Source organism: Pleurodeles waltl, chromosome 9 (assembly GCF_031143425.1).
Source record: "Pleurodeles waltl isolate 20211129_DDA chromosome 9, aPleWal1.hap1.20221129, whole genome shotgun sequence".
NCBI classification, from domain to species: domain Eukaryota; kingdom Metazoa; phylum Chordata; class Amphibia; order Caudata; family Salamandridae; genus Pleurodeles; species Pleurodeles waltl.
The window spans coordinates 1,149,424,982-1,149,445,310 of record NC_090448.1 but is presented as its reverse complement, the minus strand read 5'-3'; the positions used below and the strand labels follow the sequence as shown (position 1 = coordinate 1,149,445,310).

At 46.5% G+C, this 20,329-nt stretch overlaps 1 protein-coding gene across 1 annotated transcript in view; it reads right to left on the bottom strand.

Moving 5' to 3' along the window:
• SUSD6 (sushi domain containing 6) overlaps positions 1 to 20,329 on the bottom strand; it is a 134,864-nt gene that overhangs the window by 80,242 nt on the left and 34,293 nt on the right. The window contains exon 2 of the mRNA XM_069208979.1: positions 2,333 to 2,535. Within this exon, the coding sequence (XP_069065080.1) occupies positions 2,333 to 2,459 (127 nt within the window). The 5' untranslated portion in view covers positions 2,460 to 2,535. The remainder of the gene's footprint in view (positions 1 to 2,332; positions 2,536 to 20,329) is intronic.

The following is a 20,329-nucleotide window of genomic DNA, read 5'->3' as shown; positions in this document are numbered from 1 at the left end:
AAAGTGCAAGTGCTGAGCATGCAAAACCTAAAAATAGTTATGTATGGTTTAATTTGGAAATATGGTTTATGCGGGAAAATGTAAATCAAGAAATACTTAGAGGCGTATTTGGGGGTTGTAGGGCTGCACAAAAAAAGTGTGATAGGTAGTGGTGATGTTTGTAAAGGCCACAGTCTCGAAATAACAGTTTGTTGTTGGCCACAGAGACAACTAGAAAAACAAAAAAAAAACAACAACAAAAAATGCAAGTGCGCAGTGCAGTGGCCTTTGCGTGATGGACCCTCAGTGCAGCAAGGAATTAAACGGGCTCCTAGGTTCCTGCTTGAACTGTGAAATATATCAGCATTCTAGGTACAATGGATTTTTGAGGTACGGGGGCCTACTGCACCTTCTGCTGAACATAAGGAAGTTATCTGCCAAAAAATGCAGTTGCGTACTTTAGGGATGGGCGAGGAAGACAAAGGGGTATGACCGCTGGAGGGCGGGTTGGCTAAAAACAACAGTGCTGGGCGGGCTTGAAAGAAAAGGACAGGGCCGTGAACGAGCATACTTCGTATTTTAGAATGGGTTGGAAGGAGGGAGCGTAATTGGCGTTTTACATAATTTAATAAAAGGGGAAAGAAAAGTCAGCACAAGAAGCATATGAATGCAGATAACATGTAACTAGACACGGTGGATGCTAAAGGGTTAAAATAACATGAAGGGATATTGTGAAGCTTAGAAGTGGAAAAGGATGATGGAGAGTTGGGTTTATGGTAAATTAAAAATAAAACGAGTGACCAAAAGACAAACATGCACTGATTCAAAGCAAAAGCAGCTGGGGGAAGAGAGCAGAAGTGCTAAATGGTGTATAATGACAGAAATAGGAAAAGCAAGGTTAATTTTTTTTTTCTTTAACATTAAAGTATGTGCTGGGAGAAGGGTGAAAACAAAGATTGGGGAAACACATACAATCTCATGTAGGCTTTTACAAAAAGTACCCCAAAAACCAAACACTTATGCAAGGATAAAAGTAGCCCATCAGGACACCTTAAACAGTATGCTCCAAAGGAGGGACAAACAGGAGATGGACGGGCTAAAACAAATAAAACCAGCAAATAGAAAGCAAGAAGTGACAAAACAAAAAAAGCGAATGGAAAGCAATCGGCAGAGCTTTCTAGATCAGCTAGTAACATGTTTCCAATTCACCGTTTGCAACCATTTAGCTGGGCTGTATTGCTGGTTTCAACCTAAACAAGCATTTGCAGTGCAATTGGAAAATTATTTTATTTTAGCAGAATGAAAGGTCTTCCAAGCGTTCTTGCCTCACATTTAAACAAAGCTCTAATGAAGTTAATAGCAGAGCAGCCTGAGGAGATTTATGGCCTCAATAAAGGAGATAAGCAATACCCCATATGTGTGATGTCATGAGTGCTGGCAGGGAGAGGCCCTGGAGAGAGAGACTCAAGATGCGAGGCTAGGCAAGTTTCACATCATTACTTCTGGGTTTAGCTACATTCTACCAGAAAGGGCATATTTTGGCTTCCGTGAGCTAAATGACTTGGTATTTCTTTTGTAAAATAAGCTCATTTTAGGAGCCAAAGGTAAACGCGGACAGCACTGGAATAAGGTCGAAACAAATGTCAGCGACATGAGGATGTGGGAGGAACGGAATTACTGCAATAAAAACGCAGGCATCTACCAGCATAAAACACCCACAGTAAAAAGGGAGCACCAAAGAAATAATAAAAATAGTCCGTCACAGCAACACAAAGAAACCAATTTGGAATAATTCAGTAGTTGGTCACTGCTCTGAAATAGAAAAAGGCAGAACTGACCACTAGCGAGCAAGAATTGTTAAAGGACACTGCAACCAACAAATGAAATTGTTTTAAGCCATAAGAAGTATACAAGAGGTCGAACATTTACACTCGACCTTAAAAAAAAAAAACAAAAAAAAAAAAAAGGAGGCCGTGAAATAAAAATGTTTGACTTCAATCACACAATTTGACAAGCAGAGAATCCAGCATGGATTACACTTCACATTTTGAAATTCAGCCACCAGATGTATATCTCCGTCTCACTCACCCTGTTATACATCAAAGGTCACAGTGACATTAACATAACAGACCCAAGACCACAAGACCAAACTACCAGGAGAAGAATGCATTAACTTTTTTTTTTAGGGGGGGGAGGGGGTGGGGCGTCATCCCACCCATCTCCCCAGGCAACCCCTTGAAGATACACCCCTACTTTCTACACAGGATGCAATCAGGACATTACCTTTATGACAAACGACCTGTAAACTAGCCTTTGCTGTTTGCTCTTAGGCACATGCAACACCAGCACTCACCTAAAGCCAGCCCCTCAGTCAGGAGAGTGACGAGGAGGAGAAAGAGGTGAAGCAGCTTGCCATAGCTGCTGGGCGCTGTCAGGGACAAAAGGCTGCTGTTGTCTGCCATCACCGTACCATGGTACATCTTTCGGGTGCCCTTCCTCCAGCTCCCAGCTCAAAGACCTGAAATCCAAGGCCGGGTGCACGAGCGAGCAGACCACCTGCGGAAACAAGAGAGTATCACTACTATGGGTCAGGATCTGAAAAGGCACCAGGAGCACTCTAGGCTTAAATCACAAAGCTTTTCTTCACAAGTCTGACATGCTCACGGAAATTCAGGAGTAAATCACGCCTCAGTCAGGAGTAAAGGACATTTAAAGAAAAAAAACTGAATACTGCCTTCTTTGTTCAGTCTTTTCCCTAATTTTTTCCTGAAAAATATTAGCTGTCTGCATGTACTTAAAGGGTAACATTTGCAGAATGTAAAAAAACAGCGAAGCACTTATGCGGCAATGAATACTGTAAATCAGACAGCTACACACAACTAAACATGCTGCATTTTGATTGGCTCCTACCCAGTTGATCTCTACTCAGGAGATTCATAGCTGGTACCCCACACTAGCTTTATTATAGTATCACCCTACATATCGCCTGGCCTGGTGCTTGGTGGGCACCCATGGTGTTGGCACCTTATATCAGGTCCAGGCAACCCCTATTAGTGAATGGAGACAGTGCCCAGGAAGCCAGAGCTCTCTAGAGGTTGATGTGGGTGAGCAGCCAAGACGTAGCGAGGAGGAGTGCAAAGCACTTCCAAAACCACAGCAGCTTATCACATCTGAAAGGAACCACAGAGTGTTAAAAAAAATAAAGGTACTTTATTATAGTAACCCTGAACTAGATTACTCAAAGGCAGTCCCCCAACCAGCGGCAAGTACATACTATATTTATGCACAATAATAATTAGGAATTAGCATAGGAAACAACAAGCATTGGCAACGAGTGTGGAAAATAGCTAGGGCCATAGGAGAGGGCCAAGCCATATACTAAAATAGTGGAATGTGAAGTGAAGTCCCCCACCCAAGGATATGGAGTAGTTAGAGGGGAGCTTGGAGAACGCAGGACCCCAAGAGGTGAGCACCTTAGTGACCCCCAGCGACCAGGAGAGCAGAGATAAGTACCTGGTCATCCCAAGGATGAACAGGAGGATTTAGAAAATGGATTGTGCAAGAACTGGACCAGACTGGAGGAACCCAAAGGTGGATTCTGGGAGGAGAGGACCTGCAAAAGAAGGGGGACATAGTCCAGTTCACAATGGAGTGTCAAGCCGGGCAGGAGTCAACACCCACCCTTCTGTAGATCAATATCCAGGTCGATGATTGGGGGGGGGGGGGGGGGGGGGGGGGGGGGGGGGATTATTTGTGGAGCACTGGACCTGCAGAGAAGTCCTTGATGCTGTGCAGATGGGGTCCCATGTGGTCAGTGAATAGGAGAACCACCAACAAGCCTTGGCAAATGCAAGAGGAAGCAAAATGAGAGTTGCAAGGCAGAAGAGGACCAGCAAGGTCCAGGGGACTCGACCCTTGGAGGGGAGTCAGTGCTGACCCTCAGCAGTCAGGTGAGTCAGCAGGTGCAGCCCCCACGGGCAACCCACTGGCAGCAGGGCACAGTTAGTTGCAGCGAGGCCCAATCAGCACACCTGGAGAGGAGTCCCACGTCGCTGGAGCAGCAGAAGGGAAACTGTCCTTGCACGGATGAAGTGCAGGGGCTACTCAGAGGCTGAAGATCCTTTGGAGCAGGAGACAACAAGCCTTGGCTGCTGCAAGAGTCGTGGTGCACAGGGTCACGTCTCCCAAAACAGATAGAGGGAAGAGAGGACCACTCAAGACTACCACCTTTGTTGCAGAATGCACACAGTTCCAGGAGGGAAGATCCAGGCAGCCGGACGCTGTTGCTGTAGGTGCCTGCTGGTGCTGGGGAGTGACTCCAGAGGAGTGACTCCTTCACTCCAAGGAAGATTCCTTCTTGCTGCAGCTGAAGTCTTGCCAACCCCAGAGGATGCACAGCCGTGAAAATGTTGCAGTTGCTGGAAGTGGCCTGGGAAACAATGTTACAAAGCAAGGACGTCTCGGGAGTTGCAGTCTTGTCGGTTCCTGAAGTGTCCAGTTGTAGTTCCGGTGGCCAGTAGCAGAAGCAGACAATGCAGAGAAGTCCTGGAGTCTTGCATGCCAAATCTGGGGACCCACCCGCAAGGGAGTCCCTAAAAAGCCCAAAAAGGGGGTTTTGGTCACTTTGCATGGTGACCACCTATCAGAGAAGGTCACTGATGTCACCTGCCTGATCTGGCCAATCAGATGCTCACAGGGGCCTCTGCACATCTTGATTTCAAGATGGCAGAATCAAGTTGCCACCTGAAGGAGCTCTGGGCCCCACCCCTGTGGTGGTGATAGACAGGGGAGGGGTTACTGCCCTTTCCTTTGTCCAGTTTCGCACCAGAGCAAGGACCGGCGGTCCCTGGACTGGTGCAAACCGGTTTGTTCAAAGAGCGCACCAAATGTGCCAAGGGGAGACGACCTCTCCCCAGCCTTGTAACATCTATTTCCAAGAGAGAGTGTTGCCTCCCTCTCCCACAGGAAATCCTCTGTTCTGCCTTTCCCTGCCTGATCTGGCCGAGCAGCAGGAGGGCAGAAACCTGAGGGGCAACAGCAGTGCGGGCTCCCTGGAAGTCCGGTAGGAGTAATACTGGGGGGTCCTCTAAGGAGCCCACAGAGTGCATGGAATCATGCAACCAATACTGGCAACAGTACTCGGGTATGCTTCCGGTTCGGAGTTTCCACTGTGGCCAGTACACAGGTAAAATGGCTTCTCTGCACTTACTAACTCCAGTGCATTGGAACTAGAGTTTGTAGGGGCACCTCTGCTAATGGAAGGGGTGCCCTTACACACATGGACCTGCACCCCGCCCTGTGGGCTAGAAGGGCCTACCATGGGGTGACTTACAGTGACCTATTGTAGTGGCCTGTGGTGAAGGGTGCATGCACCTTTTCACGCAGGCTGCAATGGCAGGCCTGCAGACACATTTTGCATGGGCTCCCATCGGTGGCATAATACATGCTGCAGCCAGTGGGGGACCCCTGCTGTCCCAATGCCCTGGGTATCTAAGTACCATATACTAGGGAACTTGTAGGAGGACACCAGTGTGCCAATTATGGAGTGCACAAAGGTCAAAGTTAACCACATTTGGAGAGAAAGCACAATCACATTGGTCCTGGTTAGCAGGATCCCAGTGAAAAAAGTCCTGTACCACCTGCCTGTGAAGATCACAGCATTCTAATAAAGTGCTGGAATTTGCACCTCGTCCACAGAATGTACCTGCCCTGGAGACATACTGCTGGGGAAGACAGCTTTAGAACCATTAACTCCTTGTGCAGAAGGCAGAATATGTTCATGAACATGTTTGTGACCTTTGCAGCTACAAGTTCCTGGAATAAATGAGTCCCTGAAAGGTTTCCTTTATATTACATTTTAAAACTCTATAACAGAGGTCTCTGTTTTAAAACGGGAGCCCATTGTTCTGACTCAATTACAAAGCAAAGTATTTCAAAATGTGTTTTCTTTTTATTAACCATGAGTACAGTCGAACTTAAGGTATACAAAGCAATATTTTTTTTATTAAAAAATATCCATTTTGAATATAGTTTACCCTTCCTTCATATTTTAGTAAAAAAACAAAAAACAAAAAAAACAATACATTTTTAGTAGTACACATACAATGTAGGAAGAAGCAACTACTAACAAGTGGGAAAGTATTTTTTTTTTTTTAAAGTTAATTCCCATACAGCAACTCATTCGGAGGGTGTCATTACTCATTGGAGCACAGATTTATTTCTTTTTAATTTGAGCTATGGTTGCACATATATATGCACCTCTAAAAGAAATCTACACCAGTACATTTGAATTGAAGATAAAAAAAAAATATCAGCCGTCTATCAAAATGTTATGATTTTGAAATGGATGTGCTCTCCTTGTGAATCCCACTGAAATGGTTGTCTACACCTCTTAGTTTAGCCAAAAAGAATATATTACTTTTCTGGAAATCAGACTCTGTTCCGAGACTTAACTCAGGGCTGAAAGATGGGTTTGATGTAACAAATTTTGAAAAAGAGAAAAAAAAAAAGTTTACAAATTTAAACGATAATCTACATCTATTTGATTATATATGGGGCTCTTTACTAAACCTCAATCCTTGCAAGGACCATCGAGGCCTTCTGTGCCAGGGACAAAAAAGAAGCACGAAACATTCAATCACCAGTGTATCCATCGGGGTCTAAACTGGGGGAAATGGGAAGACCGAAATACGTGCCTGGAAGAAAAGGCGCTATGCCAAAAGTCGGACCAAAAAAAAAAAAAGAATTAGTCAGGGCAAACAAAAAATAAGAAAAATAAATGCATAAATAGAAATCACCAAACACCCACTCTTCACCTGGACTCGAGAGCAGGAGCACATATGATGGAGTTTGATGGTCGGCCAGGGAGGCACTTTAGAAGCTGGGCATTTTGTTGAGCAGGCCTGGTGTGGTCTGCGGTGGGCATACTACAGTCACAATATTTTAAATATCACTTTAGGTGCCGAGCGGAGAGTCCTCTACACTACTAGGGGGCCCCATGCTGACACTGGTTATCTCGCTCGGGGCAGAATGTGGACACATTCACCATCTAGCAGCGTCACTGGCGTTAGAATATTCTGTGGCTGCAACGTTTTCCACATAATCATGGATTCGATGGGCATGCCACATAAAAATATGCTGCAGAATTCGCAGTTGTCAATACAAAATCTATTTCTAGCTTAAATGGATCGTATGTTACAGAAACATTTCATCTCAGGCGGTACTACAGTTGGCGACGCTGTACAAAGGTCAACTTGTCATCCTGTGGGTTACTGATTGATGTAGCACTGTGTCAAACGAGAGCTACAGAGGTGAACTTTTACCCAGGGCGCATTATTGTGTTAAAAGAGGATAGTAAGGAAAGGAATGACTGCAAGTGGAACAGGTTTTTTTTATTTCTCTGAAACGCCCAACTGATGTAATATCACAAATTAATCTGCAATGGAAAGAGGCGAGGTTTAGACTAAAGATTTGGTGGTTGGGGTTGCTTTATTCTTGCTTTTATTTCTTGTTTTTATTCCCCCCCCCCGCCTTTTTCTGTACAAGAGGATCAGACCCAACAGGTTTCACACCCTTGTGGTGCGCAGGCCTGTGGCTTTCCCAAGGCTTCAAATTATTATAAAAGCTTTAAATGTAGGAAAACAAAGAAAGGTGGGGCAGAAAGCCTTCCATATAATGTTTTCCACAGAAGCTGTACATCGTGGCTGCGCGTGGGTAAAATGCACTAGTGTGGTCACAGCAGTGCTTAATTTGTGAATAAAAAGGTGCCGGTGCCCAGAGACCTCCTCAAACACGCGGCTGCTGCAATTAAATGTGCAAACACGGAATACTGAGGCAGCATAATCTTAAAGCCATCTCGGTCTCTTCAATCCATTTACAGCCGCTCCCAACCCCTTCAGGTCACTCTTGCTGCTTTCTCCCTGTATTACGCTTTTTTGTTTTTCTCTTCCTCGTCTTTCCCATTTGTCTTTTGCTCGCGGTAAATGCTTGAGGCAGAAGAATAAGTGCCAGCCCTCAAAAATAAGCACAAATTAAGCACTGGGTCCCATTCGTACTGATTGGGACGGTCAAATCACAGCAAAGAAGCGAGACCCTGCGATCGTGAAATATTGGTCTCTTTCAGAAAGAACAGGCACACTGAAGTAAACTAGCGCTGAAGAAAGGTGAAATGTATAAAATGAGAACATTGTTTTGTGAAGAAGTACTGGAAGATAGCACACATGAGCACACACTAAACAACTGTCCCCGGGGTGCTGAGCCCCTGTAGTGAGTTAAAGGCAGTAGGTTTAACTAACATACTAAGAAGTGTCAATGTACCCAACAATTGGGAAAGGATGACAGGACCATAATGAGGGCTGGTCCATAAGCATCAGTATGGAAGAGACACCACGGGCTGGAGAGAAAGCGTCTTTATTCGGGGACTATGTTGGTCCAATCACAGAAAGTGAGTGGTCTATGTTTGAGCAACACGTCATATCCAACATCAGGGTCAAAAACAATTGGTGTGGGGTTCACTTTATTGATTTTATGCATTAGACAAAGGAGCAAGGGGACCGTGGTGGGTTCGGTTGGATTAAAACAAATTTGCTATGCGAAAGTTAGGAGAAAGTGGGGGGCCACATATGAAGTGGTCAAAAGGACATGACGATATAGTATCTTTATTGAACATATGCGCTAGAGTTAAAGGAGTGGAAGGGGTGGGGTCAGGATAGAGTTCACCAAATTTGCCTGGTGCAGAGATAATGCGGAGTTGAGGCTATAGAGAGAAATGTCGAACTGTTAAATTTGGGATTGTAATTAGTGGCATAGGGCCTAATTTCGACTTTGGCGGTCCTACCACTGGACCGCTGAAGCAGCAGGGAGGATACCACTGCCATGGCAGTGGGTCTACACTCTTCCCCCTGGCCCGCACCCTTGGAATAGAGCGTTCACACCAGTCGGACCGGCAGGAACTGTGCTACAAAATGGCACTCCGCTCCCTTGAAGGAGCGGAGAGGTGTCTCGCAGTACAGAGGGCGGCCGACCAGCACCCTCAGAATGCGCACTGTCTGCAAAGCCAATAGTACTGTTCAGGGGCACTGCCCGTGCCATGGTCAGTGCAGGGGCCCCACTTGTGGCCCCCAGCACTTGCTTTCTGTCAGACGTTTTATGGCAGGCTCCCCGCCATGAAAAGGATGGTTGAAAGCGGGTTGTAATCAGCCAGGCGGCGCCAGGTTCAGTGCTGCAGAGGCTGGTTACAACTCTGACTGCTGCCGTCGTCGATCATGGCGGGGATGGCGGTCTTTACGAAGGTCTGCCTGCCAAACTTGTAATGTGGCAGTCGATCCTCCACAGCCGTGGGGCTAGCGTTCCTTAGACCGTCAGTCTCGTAATGAGGCCCATGGAGTACTACCACTAGGCAGGTACTGGAGACCTGGAGCAGTAAAAGCGACATTAATAGTCAAGTGGTATCAGAATGTAGTAGTCCACATTCGTAACAAAGAATGCAAACAAGTCTTGTGCAGTCTACAAGGAGTAGATCAGCCGAATATTTCAAAGCCGAGCGGCAATGTAACCACAGAAGTAAAATCAGCCAGGGTCAAGAATGCGCGGGGCCATGCTGAAGTAGCGTTGGGTGTTTAAAATATAAGGGACCTCAAGAACGAGTGAGAAAAGCATTCCATTTTTTTTTTTTTTTTATTCTTACGAAATTGTGTCTTATGGAGATGAGTAAGAGTGGGTGGCCAAAGTTAGCTCCTGAATAAAAGCGATACTAATTAGTGTGATAAAAAAATAAAATTAAAAAAAAAAAAAACTGTACAGCAACCATGTTTAAAGGGGGCTGGTGAAAAGGTGCATAGTATTGCTGGTTAGCGGGTATTTGTTCTGCATGTTGGGGCAAGCTAGCTATATACTGCTTCTAACTTTTAGATAGTAACCACCGTTGTGTCATCAGACAATGTCTTATGTAACAAAGTATTTTACAAAAGCTAAAAATTAACTCCTGTTTGCACTGTCAATCCAGCCATATCATATTCAATATATTAAATAGATTGTTTATACATTCTTACAATGTTCATAAAAAATATTAGCTGTGTTAAAGGATATAGGTTTGACATGGACTATAATTAATTCAACTTGGACAGCAGACATCAAGTTAATCGCGAAAAAGAATGAAAATATTTTGTTGGCATCATTCTATAGTTGATGTATATCTAGCTATGTCATATTTTAGTCCCATACCATTTGCACATGTTGTATGCATAAGGTATGCGTTTGTATACATATACAATGTTGCAAACAAATGCCACAGTATTGTTAAATGCTGAACATATGGTGGTATTCATGTGTTCGCTGGTCGCAGACCTGTCAAAAGTTGAAAAATAGACAGGAATTAAAGTTGACTATTGATGCAAATTACATAGATTGGTCCATGAGTCGGTAGATATAATTCATGGTCCTAGGTTGTTGGTTTGGAACTCTGGGTCTGAGGATCCCATGTTGGTGCAGGTTGTTAGGTTACTATGTTGGGGTGTAAGGGTGGGTTAAGAACTTGTCCTTGGGTGATGACAAAAGCAGAAGGCTTTCTAAGTGGCCTTATTTCAGCCGGTAGTGCATTTCTGCATCCTTGCTGAGTACACTATAGACTGTGTCCAGTAGTAGTATATATTTGCATTCTTGTTGTTGCAGGCTCAATTCTCCATCGCCACCTATAGTTTGTTGTCTAACATGTTCCAAACCAAGAAATGGGAAATGCCGCTTGTGTTCAAGAAATCTGTCAATGGTAGTGCTGGCTCGGCCTTGTGTATATTACGAGAGTGTTCTTGAATTCTTGTTTCCAATGGTCTGGTGGTACTACCTACCTAGATCTCAGAGCAGGGGCACAGCATCACATAACACAACAGTACTATTACAGATGCCCCATTAATGGTGAGTGGCAGCTGCTGGCCTGTAATATGAAGTTCGCGGCAGTAGTTTTTCTATAGAGTGGAGTTTGGATTTGGTTTTTGGGATGTAGATGGTGGGATCCAGGAAGTTTATTTCTTCATTTGAAAATGCTGAGGTGGTTTTTACATTCAATAGTCTACGGTATGTTTTAATGCTTTGCTGTTCCTACCACCTACATAAGATGCTCTCAATGTATCTACACCAAAAGAAGAAAAAAAACAGTGTGAATTCTTGTAATTTGTTGTGGAATAAACAGAATTTCTCGACCTTAGTACAAAAATGCAGGTGAACTGGGGAGCAAATTGTGCCCCCATTATTGTCGCTTGTGTTTACAGATGGTCTTCCTTGTTAGAATAAGACACTGAGTGAGACAGAGGTCAAGCATGTCCAATATCCTACTGCGGGAGTCCAGACAGTGCACTGATTGGCTGGACAGAGCCTTGAGCGCTTCTATGCCGTTCTCATGCTGTACGGGGGTGTATAGGCTTAGAGTAACTAGGATGTCAGTCTAGGTTTTCAAGTTTGTTGAGAATGTTCCTACTGTCCTTCGCATACAAGGACAGGATTTCCAAGTGGGGATGTAGTTCGTCAACAAACTCACCCAGCCCTGAGCAGATGCAGTCTATTCCTGCAACGATGGGTAGTCTTGGTGGCAGAAAACCTTTTTGCGAATTTTCAGCAACAGAAAGAAGGGAGCCGCTGTGGGGTGTTCGATGAATAAATAGATATTTTCCGCAAACATCAGAAGGCCTTAGTTGTACCTTTCCTCTAGGTTTTTCCTTATTTCCAAGTTTATTTCTTAGGTGGAATTTTTGGGGAGGATCTGGTAGAAAGATGTCAAGCTCTTTCTGAGGGTCCGTGAGGTGGTCATCAGTATTTAGGAATACTAAGTTACCACCCTTGATAACAAATTTAGTTTTGTTCCAGATTTTGCAGTGCTTCTTGTTTTCTCCTGGTAGTGTTCTTTGAGATTTCTCTGTTTGAGAATTTACTGTATTCTTGTTACAGATTTCGTAAAGTTGTTCGGTAAAATGGCTCAATAGAGTTTCCTGCAGGTCGCTGTGATGCAAACGAGGATTCGTACCTCAAATTACTCGTGTGTAGCATCAATACCCGCTTGTTTACCAGTGCGGCAAGATCGCCGTTAGGAAACCACGGAGAGGTTTCTAAAGCTCCTTCCGCAGAACGGCGCAATTTGAAAGCACTTTCACGTAAAGACTTTTGTAAAAAAAAAAAAAAAAAAAAAAATAGATGTCAGAAACCTAGTCCGACAGACCCCTGAAGACCCGCGATACTGCATTTTATTCCTTGGCTGGAAAACATGCCGGTTTTCCTGCCAGTTTTTGTTCATGTCTTTAAAACAAAATTACCTCGCTTGAATTGAGGCAGTTACAGGTGTGACCAGTGTGGCACGAAGGGGTCCACTTCTTAGGAGAACAAGGTTTGTCAGCAGGACTTCTAGGAAAATAAAGGAAACACGTTTCACCAAGAGGCCAGCATCAACGTGCCTTACCCGGGGAACAAAGGTACCAGCATGCCTCCCGGGAGAGTAAGGGCTGCGTGGCCTCCCCGGAGAGTAGAGAGGCTAGCGTGACTGGCTCGTACATAAAGACAGAATCGTGCATTACCAGGAGAGTGGGAAAGAGGTTTCCCATGAAGCTTGCTTCTAGGGACCTCGAACCATCAGGGTGAATAAAAGCCCTTGCAAGGAGAACAAAGCCATAGGAGAGATGTGATAATGAAATGTCCACCTCTGCTCCTCACAAAATATGATGTATGCTCACTGAAGCCTCGTTGGCAACAGATCTGTGCACTATAACTGGAGGGCTGCTCTGTGAACAAGCCAATCAAAATGTTGTCTCGTCTGGGTGGTGAGTTTCCAAGGGCTTACCTCACCGCTTTTGACTTCGAGGCACTGTATGCGTTTGTTCCCAGGCCTCATTTCACCCCCACGCGGTCTGAACGGCAAAGGATTTACTTCAAAACGCATGGGGTTAGGAGGTATACAGAGCAGGGCTGCCTTCATATTGTGGGTCCAGAGATACAGTACAGAGACAGTAAGACACAGGGCGAGGGAGTGAGAAAAAACGCTCTGCACTGGGAGCTGTATAGCGCCCAGATTACCAATATGGATGTGCTTCACACTTTTAATGTTGTATTCGTGGTCTAAACTATGGTTATCAAAAAGAATTAAAACCTAGAACCGCTTCAGACACTTGGCAAGAACGTCGCGTTTCGTCAGCAGCGGCTTCTGGGCGCTATGAAAAGTGACCAACTCAAGTCAGATCAGAGGGAGGTATCAGTGACGCGCACGAGAGACCACCAGTGCGCTGAGAGGACATGTGTAAACCTGCGAAGCACCATGCGGCGCGCGCTCCGGGCCCTCTCACCGATGCAGTACTCCTTACCCTTTACACCATGGACATACCCGAGCTCGCACAGGGTGAGCAATCGGTATGGCTCGGTTTCCTGGAGGCCTCACACTTTTACTGTGGCTCTGATCTGCACGGGAGGTACCTGGCCCTCTGCAGCCGTCCTCTTCGTGCACATAGCAGCCCGAGGGCAGTAAGATGGCTCAGTGAGTTACACGGACCTGGAAGCAACCAGTGAACCCCATGCTTGAGTAACGGCCGCGCACACAGCCTTTCAACCTCCCGAGGTCGATAACTTGAATATAGTTATTGAATGATGACATTTATGCACCGTTCTATAGGACGTTACGGTATTGCACAAATTATGTTTTCACTTCTAAAACCGGACTATCATCCCGCAGAGATCGACGAAGGAATGCATAACGAGGTGGGCTCTAAGCGCTTTAGCAGCTCTGAAAGACGCTTCATATTGACAGAATTATGATTCCTGAACACCCACAATGTGTTGTGTCAGAGCTGGCAGAAGCGCAGACGAACAATACAGCTGTAACTGGGCCAAGCCTCAATTCGATCTATCTTGTGCTGGCAGTAAGGAAATGCAGAGCGGAAAATGCAAGTCACATCTCTGGCAGCCTGCCACAGCAGGCCAGGAACATTTCAAGGAGAGAGGAGGGCATGCCGAGAGGAAACCAACCCCCGGCCTGCAGACCTAACCTCTGCAAGCCACAGGGAGAGAGCGCTGCCCAGGATCAAACTCCCGAGGCTTGAACCAGCGAAGTGACTTATTGTTCAATGGTTTCCGCAGCTCGGCCTCAGAAGGATGAGAGTCCGAGCCATCCCTGCTGGTTACGGATGTGTAATGTAGGAGTGGGGAGTAGGCGCTCTTCCCCATGCGCCTTTGAACCCACTGAGGGCGGCAGGCATGTGGCGCCCCGGAGAGTTGTCTTGCCAGCCTGGCACCTCTGGAGAGCCGGCAGGGCTGGGGCAAGCAGTCGCGAGTCGGGCTTCCCTGAATGGCAAGAACCTATCCGGCCTTCATGATGTGGAAAGTCCTTGGTGGAGGCACCAGACGGTGGACTTGAATGAATGTCCATGAGGAGGTTGGAGAATGAGGAGGTTGCGTATGGGGGTGTTCTCCATATCCCAAGGAGGACACAGAATTCAAAGGGCAGAAAGTGTGCTCAAGCTCACAGGACGTGTCAGGGGAGATCTGGGATTTTCAGGGCCCATCACGTGACCCAGGGCATGAACCAGCCGGGTTTCCAGCTGCTGCGAGCAGGCCCCCCCCCCAGTCCCACCCGCACTGGATGGATGAGCGATACATATATGGACACAAACCAGCCCTGGGAATCCAAACAAGAGGCTCGTGAGGAAACCAGATGTTGGCCTGTTCCGAATTACCCGGCAGATGAGACCCGGCTTCTGCTGACTCTGGATGCAAACACAGCCCCCGGAGGCCCGCTGGGCGCCACCTGGGCACCGCACTCTGCCCCCGGCAGCAGCTTCCTGCAGACTGTAGGCCTCAGAGGGCAGGAAACCCCGAAACCACACCGTCTTCCCTTAGTGCAACATAGGCACGCCATGGTTCTCTGGTGGACTAAACGTTCAGAAACATAAAACTAACATTGACACAGCCAGTAGGGGCCCGTTCGCATCTTGAGTCCTGAATGAAACATTTAAAAAGCCTGCTGCGCCCATAAAACCAAACTATCCCTTTCTACGTGGATCTATAACATAAGAATTTCAAGCGTGATAATCTGTAATACATTCGAGATAGTAAAATAGTCCCTCGTGTTGAAATGCAAACACTCCAAAGCTGAATGATACATCCAATAGCATGAGAGGAGAGAGAATTACGCCTCTAGGCACATGCAAAGCCCACTGCACACCGTGTGTATTTCAAGCACTTGGTGACAATAGGTCATTCAGACAAAGGTAGCGTCAAGAAAGACTTAAAGAATACAAACGTCCTATAACTGAACAAGACGGAAGGATCCTCGGAATAGCCCAAATTCTACATTTCCTCAAAAATAAATAAATGAATAAAATCAATCCTTACTTTTTAAATATCGGCTCCTTCCCACTCTGGCCTTTTGTACCTGCATTTTTCACATGAATGTATATGGGAGTGGGTATTTGCATTGGAGGAACCAAACCAGGGCAATGGATCGATGGACAAGGCTAAGAGAAAAAATGATACAACTGTTTACAGCAGTGGTTCCCAACCTTTTGACTTCTGTGGACCCCCACTTTAACATTGATGGAACCCAGGGACCCCCCAGTTGAATCATCATCGGCATCCAGGGACCCCCGTCTGTCTCATTACTGGAAGCTGGGGATCTAATTTATCAATATTTGTTCATATTTGTTAATTTTCTAGGCTCTCGCGGACCCCCTGAGAAGGCTTCGCGGACCCCCAGGGGTCCCCGGACCACAGGTTGGGAACCACTGGTTTACAAGGTGTAGCTGTCCAGAGACGTAAGGGTTTGTAGTTAGAAGAGACTTGTCTGGGGTGTACGAGATAGCCGTCTCTGGGTTGCAGCATGACCTGAAGCCATACTGGTGTTTGTGCTGTAAATGGTTGGTGCGGATATCTTGGACCAGTGAGTAGTTCCCAACCTTTTGACTTCTGTGGATCTCCACTTTATCATTACTGGAACCCGGAACCCCACTGAATCTTTATTGGAATCTGGGGACCCCCTACTAACTCATTACTGACAGCTGGGGGCCTAATCTGTTAATAATTTTAATTTTCTAAGCAGTCACAGACCCCCTGAGAAGGCTTTGGGGGACCCCCACTGGTCCCAGGACCACAGGTTGGGAACCACTGTCTTAGAATGTTTTTTGAGGAATGGGCCAGTATTTGGCGCATTCATTAGGGCCTAGTGTTGGTCTGTCTTGAGAGCCTGTGGGAAGATGCCTTGAGTGAGGAATAGGTTGATGATGGGAAGGGGGAGTGACAGCTTCTCCATGAAGGCCTGGCCTTTTGATAAGTATAACGGTTAGACGTGCTTCAAAGGAGGTGGTTTACAAGCCTTTGAGGTGCTGTAGTATTTCAATCAATCAATCATTGGATGAAGTGCACAGCTGCTTCAAACTAAAGCATCTTTGCGGTCAAGCAGACAATGTAGGGCTAGCCGAGATAACGTAAAAGCTAAGAAGTGTCAAATACCCAGGTTTTGAGTTGTTCACTTTTAAATAAATGTAGCTGTCTTGAGTGTTAAGGGCCATTTCTAACACTCTCACATTTTCACGGGACACAAACAAGGGGCACCACAGCATCTCTGCCTCAAGGAGTGTTGTTAAAAGTGGCTTGAAGGATGAATGATGCATGTGCCTGCTTTCTGCACCCTTTTGCTATTAAGCGAGGGGACTGCAGGTGCTTGTGCAGTCCCTTCTGTAGTACAGATCATGCTGTTGCACATATAGCGCCAGTCCTATCACAACAGGCGGTGAGGAAATACTCTGTGCCCACAACATATTATGGATGCAGACAAAATAGCTGTCAGTCGGTGTCCCCTCTGCCCAGTATGCCCCTTCGAGGGAGGGAAAAGGAGTCCCAGGAACAGCTCAGATATTTTGCTGCAGGAAGACACAGTCACTCTTTGCAAGAGCCTGGAGGCGGACTCGGCCTCCCCCCCTCTAAAATGCAAGCCTGGTTGCCCCTGCAAGTGAAAAGTGGACCTGTTGATTTATAAGCCAGTCAACCTTTCCCTGATACACTCTGGAGTCCAGGGGGCCTGGACCCCCACTCTAAGCTCCCTACAGCACGGAAACCACATTCTGGAGTCTCGTAGGTGCCGGAAACCCACTCTGGACTCCAATGGGGCCCGGATACCCACACAGCCCAGTCTCTGCATTTTTACTAGAATCCTGGCTTAGGGATTATGTAGGGGCCCAGCATTGCACTTAGTATGAGGGAGTAATACCACTTAGGTGGAATTGTTACATTCCCCTCATTCATCTGGATAGGAGGACCTCGGCCACTGCTTAATTTGATCCGGTGGTTTCTGTACTCAGCACCAGTACTTTATTGTCAACCCCAGCTTTTTTTGACAGTGTCACCTGGTGGCGCTGTTCATTTAATTAAGAGATCAGCACAAAAACAGTTGTTTATTAACTCACTATACATTAGTAATTGCTAACACCCGTCATCCAAGCTATTGTTATAACTTTAGGTGTCTGGAACAGTATAAGATGTCTCACCTGAAGGGGCGCGGGGGTTAGTGGTTGTGTTGGAACACGGCAATGGGTGTTGCAAGCTGGAGTGGCCTCCTGACGAGGGCCCTGGCACTTCTTGTTTCACACATTAAGCACTGTTTAGGCTGTTCCATCAAACTTCATTAGATCAAACACCTGCAGAGGTGTCAGCCATACTCCACACAGACTGTAACTGGAGAACTCAAACTTCATACAACTATAAAGTGCCGCCCACCTGGAGGGGATACCAGGGGCCATCTACAGCCAAGGCTCAGACTTGTGCACATCGCTCGAGCCTGGACAGATGAACAGGCAGACAGGCAGTGCGCACAAGCGGTGCTATCATCTTTGAACGATAATTAACTAGGAGGGGGCGGAATTACCGCCACCCTGAATCTTTGTGCAGGACTGGAAAAAGTGATGGTTAATCCCACAATAGCCTGAGGCACTGCAGGGCCTGCAGATTACAGAAGCAGCAGAGACCTGTGTAAACATCCCAGAAAGGATAGGCAAGAACATGAATAGAAAAGGCAACTTTACTTCTGCCACGTATCAAAGAGCTAACACTTGCCTAAGAAAGGGAAAGAAATTCAAAGTTTACCGAGCAAGGCCAAAGCCAATAGTTGTGGGTTTTGTTTAGTGAAAGACATTTTGTGCAGATACTTATGACAAAGAAGAACAAGGAAGCAAGCGATTGAGCTCTGGGGGTGTAAAGTGAGGGAGAGAGATTAAGGTACTGTAATGTAAAGTACCCCATATGAAGGCAGGGCACAAGAGGGGAGAGAGTTGAACACACGAGGAAAGGGGCCAGCACAGCCCTGGCAAGGAGATGTGGTTGTGGGATTAAGGGAAGCATTGTAGATGTGCAGAGGGAATCCTGGGTAAAGGAACAACGTGAGATGGAGGGTGGTGGGGGTGGGGGGGGGGAGCAGGGCAGTACAGACGTGGAGAGCAGGTGGGGCAGAGCATGTGCACCGCAGTCTTCGTCAGAGACCGGGGCAGTGAAGAGAGAGGTGGCCCTGGAAAGAAGAGAAACATTCCAGTGAGGGCTGTGCTCTGGGGCACAGATGTGTAACAGGAGAGAGGAGGCGAGAGAGAGAAGGAAAGAGAAATAGAACAGGAAGGGGGGGTGGGAGCATTCAAGAAAGCGCAAAAATAGAGAAAGCATGCGACTGTGGAGAACAGGATGTCTCCCACTGCGAGGTAGTTCAGTACAAGGTCGGTGCTAGGACCCTGCAGCGAGGGCAGCTCTCATTTGGATGTCACTGACACCAGGTCACCTACCAGTGCAACATCACTGCAGTAAAAGCAGCGCCCAGTGCTGTGTCACTGCAGTAGCAGCAGCCCCGAGGGTGAATTCATAGCAGCGCGGCAGAATTCAAATGCATGGTCACTGTACGAAGTCCAGCTCTCGGTGTGCTGTCAGTGTCAGATGTTACTGCAGTAATGGCAGCTCTCAGTGTCCCATGCTACTTCAGTAATGGCAGATCTCAGTGTGTTGTCAGTTCCCGATGTTACTGCAGTAATAAAAGCTCGGGTGTGCTGTCAGTGTCTAATGTTACTTCAGCGATGGCAGTTCTCAGGGTCCAATGTTACAGCAGTAATGACAGCTCTCAGTGTGCTGTCATTGTCTGTTACTTCAGTAATGGCAGTTCTCAGGGCCCCAGGTTACCGCAGTAACAGAAACTCTCAAGGTACTGTCGGTGTCAGATGTTACTGCAGTAATGGCAGTTCACAGTGTGCTGTCAGTGTCCAGTACTACTGCAGTAATGGAAGCTGTCAGTGTCTGATGTTATTGCAGTAATGGCAGCTCTCGGTGCAGTGTGCTGTCAGTGTCTAATGTTTCTTCAGTAATGGCAGCTCCACGTGTGCTCCACAGCAGTCTTGACAGAGTCCACGTGCAGCGTGCTGGCACTTCAGTCTGGGAAGTTCCCAGAGCTGTGCTGGCAGGGTCCAGTGTTACTGCAGCAAGGGCTGCTCCCACTGTGTCATCACTGCAGTAAAAGCAACTCTATTGTGATCCTGCAGTAGTAATGGTAGCTCCTGGGCTGCTATCTGTGAAAACTCAATGATATACTCCCAAGTACTACAGTTTCATTTGTATCCGTATGTGTAGGGATATAATTTATTATCAAACATAGATGCCGATTTTAATTTATTTTAAGTATCCTTTAGCCTCCACGTGCTTGCTAAGGGTCATGGTTCTGGTAGGCCCAAAAGGCATTTTATTCAGTGTAGTACATTTGCACATTCCTGCAAGACCTGCAACTGGAAGCCGGAATCGGGAGAATAAAGAACTCAGCATTGTGTTCATGAAGGATATCTACACTTCGAGGCCACCTCCCTCTCCCTCTGAGAGCAGATTCGGCCACCTGCTGATTGGATACGTTTGTTGCATGATTATGTTCCACGGACTTGTACCGAGAGAACACATATACAAACTACCCTCATTTTTAATGCATTTTAGCATTATGCTCCGAATGACTCGTTTCTAGTGAGAGCTCTATCAGCTGAAATGACATTTGTCTTATGGTATCTGCAATGCGGACTGCTACATTGCATTATACTCGGGGTTGAATTTGGGCTTGCCAACATGTTGCATGTTACTTCTTGCACATCACTGCAGTAGCGGACACTAATCTGAGGTCAACGCAGGAAGGCCGATGGCCACTGTGTCAAGTTCTGATGAGCCAATGTACAATAGTGTGCTTAGATCACAAGAGCTGTCACCTTGAGTACTGCTGCTTATCAAAGGCTACCACAGAATATTTAGAGGCCAAATGTGGCATATTATGTGCAGTTCTGAAGGGCGAGCTGGAGGATTGGTCCTGCTATTCCAGGCCACATGTGGC